Source organism: Silurus meridionalis, chromosome 15 (genome assembly GCF_014805685.1).
Source record: "Silurus meridionalis isolate SWU-2019-XX chromosome 15, ASM1480568v1, whole genome shotgun sequence".
NCBI classification, from domain to species: domain Eukaryota; kingdom Metazoa; phylum Chordata; class Actinopteri; order Siluriformes; family Siluridae; genus Silurus; species Silurus meridionalis.
In genome coordinates, this window is record NC_060898.1 from 102501 (window position 1) to 110000 (window position 7500).

The 7500-nt window shown below is 40.9% G+C and overlaps 1 protein-coding gene across 1 annotated transcript in view; it reads left to right on the forward strand.

Moving 5' to 3' along the window:
* The window catches only part of faxdc2 (fatty acid hydroxylase domain containing 2), a 13963-nt gene that overhangs the window by 1145 nt on the left and 5318 nt on the right, over positions 1-7500 (forward strand). Inside the window, exons 5-7 of the mRNA XM_046867647.1 lie at positions 638-759; positions 4305-4510; positions 4721-4826. Coding sequence (XP_046723603.1) covers positions 638-759; positions 4305-4510; positions 4721-4826 — 434 coding nt within the window. The remainder of the gene's footprint in view (positions 1-637; positions 760-4304; positions 4511-4720; positions 4827-7500) is intronic.

Here is a 7500-nt window from a genome sequence, read left to right on the forward strand (position 1 = left end):
CACACACACATACACACACAAAGCCTGCAGTGAAATGATTTATTTATCAGTCTGTGACATTCAGAGTAAATTTTGTGCAGGTCAGAGTTCAGTATCAGATACAGTTCTGTTCATACTTCAATAGGTAGGACACAACAGTGTGTGTGTGTGTGTGTGTGTGTGTGTGTGTGTGTGTGTGTGTGTGTGTGTGCGTGCGTGCTTGAAACAAGCATTTGATTGAGTTCAAGGAAAAAAACCCTTATCATGATGTGATTGTGTGTGTGTGTGTGTGTGTGTGTGTGTGTGTGTGTGTGTGTGTGTGTGTGTGTGTGTGTAAGGGTCAAAATGATGGGGTTGTGCACTGATTAGTGAGTACAGGGTGACTATCGGACATGAACATAACTGCAGTACATAAAGAGGGCAGTAAAGTTAATCACAATAACACACACATACACACACACACACACACAATACAAAAGGTTATAATAATAATAATAATAATATAATAGCAACATATTTCCCAGAATAGCAACAGTGTGTATTTACTGCTGTGTTTTATTATAAACTCTTAATACACAGAGTGTGAAATGTTGGGATTGTGTGTGTGTGTGTGTGTGTGTGTGTGTGTGTGTGTGTGTGTGTGTGTGTGTGTGAACAGGAACGATGCTGGTGCCAACTTTGTTTTTCTGGATGTTTAACGGCTTCCTGATGATCGTAGATATGACGGGAAAACCTGCTTTTATCACACGCTACAAAATCCAACAGGACAAAAAAAGCCCGGTATACTTACACACAGTTACAGACACACACACACACACACACAAACACACCGTTCCACACACACACACACACACACAGTTACACACACACACACAGTTACACACACACACAGTTACACACACACACACACACACACACACACACACACACACACACACACACACACACAGTTACACACACAGTTACAACACACAGTTACACACACACACAGTTACACACACACAGTTACACACACACACACACACACACACAGTTACACACACACACACACAGTTACACACACACTCACACACAGTTACAAACACAGTTACACACACAGTTACACACACACACACACACACAGTTACACACACACACACACACACACACACACAGTTACACACACACACACAGTTACAGACACACACACACACAAACACACTGTTCCACACACACACACACACACACACACACACAGTTACACACACACACAGTTACAGACACACACACACACACACACACAAACACACCGTTACACACACACACACAGTTACACACACAGTTACACACAGTTACACACACACACAGTTACACACAGTTACACACACACACAGCTACACACACACAGTTACACACACACACACACACACACACACACACACACACACACACACACACAGTTACACACACAGTTACACACACACACACACACACACAGTTACACACACAGTTACACACACAGTTACACACACACACAGTTACACACACACACACACACAGTTACAGACACACACACACAAACACACGTTCCACACACACACACACACACACACACACACACACACACAGTTACACACACACACAGTTACACACACACACAGTTACAGACACACACACACAACACACACACACACACACACACACAGTTACACACACAGTTACACACACAGTTACACACACACACACACAGTTACACACACAGTTACACACAGTTACACACACACACAGCTACACACACACACAGTTACACACACACACACACACACAGCCACACACACACACACACAGTTACACACACAGTTACACACACAGTTACACACACACACACACACACACACAGTTACACACACAGTTACACACACAGTTACAAACCAGATTCCAAAAAAGTTGGAACACTGTACAAATAGTGAATAAAAACAGAATGAATGATGTGGAAGTTTCAAATTTAATTATTTTATTCAGAATACAACATAGACGACATCTCACATGTTTAAACTGAGAAAATCATTTTAAGGGAAAAATAAGTTGATTTAAAATTTCATGGCATTAACACATCCGGAAAAAGTTGGGACAAGGCCATGTTTACCACTGTGTGGCGTCCCCTCTTCTCTTTATAACAGTCTGTACACGTCTGGGGACTGAGGAGACAAGTTGCTCAAGTTTAGGAATAGGAATGTTCTCCCATTCTTGTCTAATACAGGCTTCTAGTTGCTCAACTGTCTCAGGACTTCTTTGTCGCATCTTCCTCTATATGATGCACCAAATGTTTTCTCTGGGTGAAAGATCTAACCCTAACCCTAACCCTAGATTTCAGTACCCGGATTCTTCTTCTACACAGCCATGATGATGTAATTGATGCTGTATGTGGTCTGGCATTGTCATGTTGGAAAATACAAGGTCTTCCCTAAAAGAGACGACGTCTGGATGGGAGCACATGTTGTTCTAGAACTTGGATATACCTTTCAGCATTGATGATGCTTTTCCAGATGTGCAGCTGCCCATGCCACACGCACTCATGCAACCCCATACCATCAGAGATGCAGGCTTCTGAACTGAGCGCTGAGAACAACTTGGGTTGTCCTGATCCTCTTTAGTCCGGATGACATGGCGTCCCAGTTTTCCAAAAAAACCTTCAAATTTTGATTTGTCTGACCACAGAACAGTTTTCCACTTTGCCACAGTCCATTTTAAATGAGCCTTGGCCCCGAGAAAACGCCTGAGCTTCTGGATCATGTTTAGATACGGCTTCTTTTTTGACCTATAGAGTTTTAGCCGGCGCGGTGGATTGTGTTCACCGACAATGTTTTCTGGAAGTATTCCTGAGCCCATGTTGTGATTTCCATTACAGTAGCATTCCTGTATGTGATGCAGTGGCGTCTAAGGGCCCGAAGATCACGGCATCCAGTATGGTTTTCCGGCCTCGACCCTCACGTCCAGATTCTCTGAATCTTTGGATGATATGATGCACTGTAGATGATGAGAACTTCAAACTCTTTGTAATTTTTCTCTGAGAAACTCCTTTCTGATGTTGCTCCACTATTTTTCACCACAGCATTGGGGGAACTGGTGATCCTCTGCTCATCTGAGAGACACTGTCACTCTGAGAGGCTCTTTTTATACCCAATCATGTTGCCAGTTGATCTAATAAGCTGCAAATTGGTCCTCCAGCTGTTCCTTATATGTACATTTCACTTTTCCGGCCTCTTATTGCTGCCTGTCCCAACTTTTTTGGAATGTGTAGCTCTCATAAAATCCAAAATGATCCAATATTTGGCAGGACATTTCAAAATGTCTCACTTTCAACATTTGATATTTTATCTTTATTCTATTGTGAATAAAATATAAGAGATTTGTAAATTATTGCATTCCTTTTTTATTACCAATTTGTTCAGTGTTCCAACCTTTTTGGAATCAGGTTTGTAAACACACACACACAACACACACACACACACTTACACACACATTCTCACTCACAAACTCACACTCTTACACACACACTTACACACACACACATACACATACTCTTACACACACACACACACTTACACACACATTCTCACCCACAAACTCACACTCTCTCACACACACACACACACACACACACACACACACTTACATACACACACACACACTTACACACACATTCTCACTCACAAACTCACACTCTTACACACACACACTTACACACACACATACACATACTCTTACACACACACACTTACATACACACACACACATTCTCACTCACAAACTCACACTCTTACACACACACTTACACACACACATACACATACTCTTACACACACACACATACTCTTACACACACACACACACTTACACACATTCTCACCCACAAACTCACACTCTCACACACACACTTACACACACATACACATACTCTTACACACACACATACATACACACACACTCAAACACACTCTCACACTTACATACACACACACACACACACACACACACACACAGAGCAAAGTTCTCTGTTGGTGTTTTTTACTGCACTCATGTATTCTGTGCTGCAGTGTGTTATTACTGCACTGATATATTACTGCTGATAGGGAAACTACGCTCAATCCCTCACACACACACACACACACACACACACACACACACACACAAAGGTCAGAGTTCTTGCATGACAGTTTGTTCTCACACACTGAAATCTGATAAAAGTTTATTTTGTACTGATTTACTGTATAAATACTCTTTTCATCTGCAGCTCTAATTTTACCACAAGAGTGTGTGTGTGTGTGTTTGTGTGTGTGTTACAGGTGGAGGTGGAGCGTGTGTGGAGGGCAGTGAAGAAGGTGCTGTGTAATCAGTTGTTTTTGTCGGTTCCGTTGCTGGTTCTCACCTACACTGTGATGTCATGGCGTGGAGAACCCTGTGCTCCTGAACTGCCCACTTTCCACTGGGTTCTACTGGAGCTCGCTGTGTGTGGCCTGCTAGAGGAAGTGCTGTTCTACTACTCACACAGGTTTCTCTCTCTCTCTCACACACACACACACACACACACACACACACACACACACACACACACACACACCATGTTTTGTGTTGTGTGGTGTTTGAGAAATAACTGTTGTCTGCTGCTAAATTAATAATCACTTGCACTACTGACAAAAAGAAAATTACTGACCAATTTCCTCTTCCTGTTCCTCTTCCTGTTCCTCTTCCCGCTCTTCAGGCTGTTCCACTATCCGTTCTTCTACAAAAACATCCATAAGCTTCATCATGAGTGGACCGCGCCTATTGGAGTTGTGTCTCTGTACGCACATCCTGTCGAACATGTGGTGCGTGTGACGGTCTTCATAACACTGCTGGGGGGTTTTGGATTACTGTAGGAACACCTGGTGTTTTTGGTGTTTTTGGGACACAGGAATGTTCTTTTACTTGCAACAAACAAGTAAAAGGCAAAACGCACAGTAATGTGAGAGTGAATGAGTGAATTAAGTTCTGTAGAGTCCAAATGTGAGATTTGTGTCTCTACCGGAGAACTTGTGAGATGATGTGATCAGACGCACTCACCCCCACACACACAGGGAGGTGGAAGTTTAATGGTTTGGGGTTGTTTTGGAGCAGAGAATGTTCCAGAAAGTGAAAGGAATCCTGAACCAACATGCTCATTACTACGCTAACACATGCGCGCACACACACACACACGCATACACACACACATACACATATATACACGCACGCACACACATACACATGTATACACGCACGCACGCAAACATACACATATATGCACGCACGCACACACATACACATACACATACATACACGCATACACATATATGCACGCACACACATACATACACACACGCACACACTTACACATACACACACACATACATACACACACGCACACACTTACACACGTACATAAACATACATACATACACACACACATACACATATATACACGCACGCACGCATACATACACACGCACACATATATGCACGCACACACACGCACACACACATATATACATACACACATACATACACACATACACATATATGCGCACACACACATACACACACATGCACACACTTACACACGTATACACATACATATACATACACATACACACACATACACATATATACACGCACACACATACATACACACACGCACACACATATACACATACATACACACACATACACATATTTGCACGCACGCACACACATACACACACACACGTATATACATACATACACACGCATACACATATATGCACGCACACATACATACACTCACACACTTACACACACATATATACACGCACGCACGCACACACACATACACACACGCACACACTTACACATACACACACACACACACATACACACACACACACACACACACGTATATACATACATACATACACACACATACACATATACACGCACGCACGCATACATACACACGCACACATATATGCACGCACACACACGCACACACTTACGTATATACACATACATACACACATACATATATGCACGCACACATACATACATACACACATGCACACACTTACACACGTATATACACATACATACGCATACACACATATACATATATACACGCACATACATACACACACGCACACACTTACACGTATATACATACATATATACACATATATACACACATATACACATATATGCACACACACATACATACATACACACACGCATATACACATATATACACACATACACACACATATATGTACGCACACATACATACACACACATATATACACACACATACATACACACATACACACACATATACACACGCACACACATACACACACGCACACACTTATACATGTACATACACATACATACACACACACATACACATATATGCATGCACACACATACACACGCATACACACACACGCATATACATATACATACATACACACACACATACACATATATACACGCACGCACGCATACATACATACACGCACACATATATGCACGCACACACGCACACACACTTACACGTATATACACACATATATACATATACACATATGCACGCACACACATACATACGCACACACTTATACATGTACATACATACACATACATACGCATACACACACACATACACATATATACACGCACGCACGCACACATACATACACACACACACTTACACATACACACATATATACACACATATATACACACGCATACACATATATGCACACACACATACATACACACACACATACATACACATATATACACGCCACGCACATACATGCGCACACACACACACATACACGCACACATACACATACATACATATATACACGCACGCATATACATGCGCACACACACACACATACACATACACACACACACACACATATATATACACATATATATAAATACATACATATACATACACGCATAAACACATACATACACGCATACACACACACATATACACACACAAACACACATATATACATATATATACACGCACACATATATGCACACACATATATATATATACATACATACACACGCATATACATATATATATATGTACACACATATATACACACATATATATATACATATATATAAATATACATACATATATATACACACACGCACAAACATACACATATATATGTACACATATACATATATATATACATATATATATACACACACATACACATATACATATATACATACATACACACATATACATACACATATATACACATACATACACACACATATACATATACACATATACACACATATATACACACATATACACACATACACACACACATACACACATACACACATATATATATACACACATGCACACACACATACACATATACACACATACACATACATACACACATACACATATATACATGCACACATACACATATACACATACATACATACACA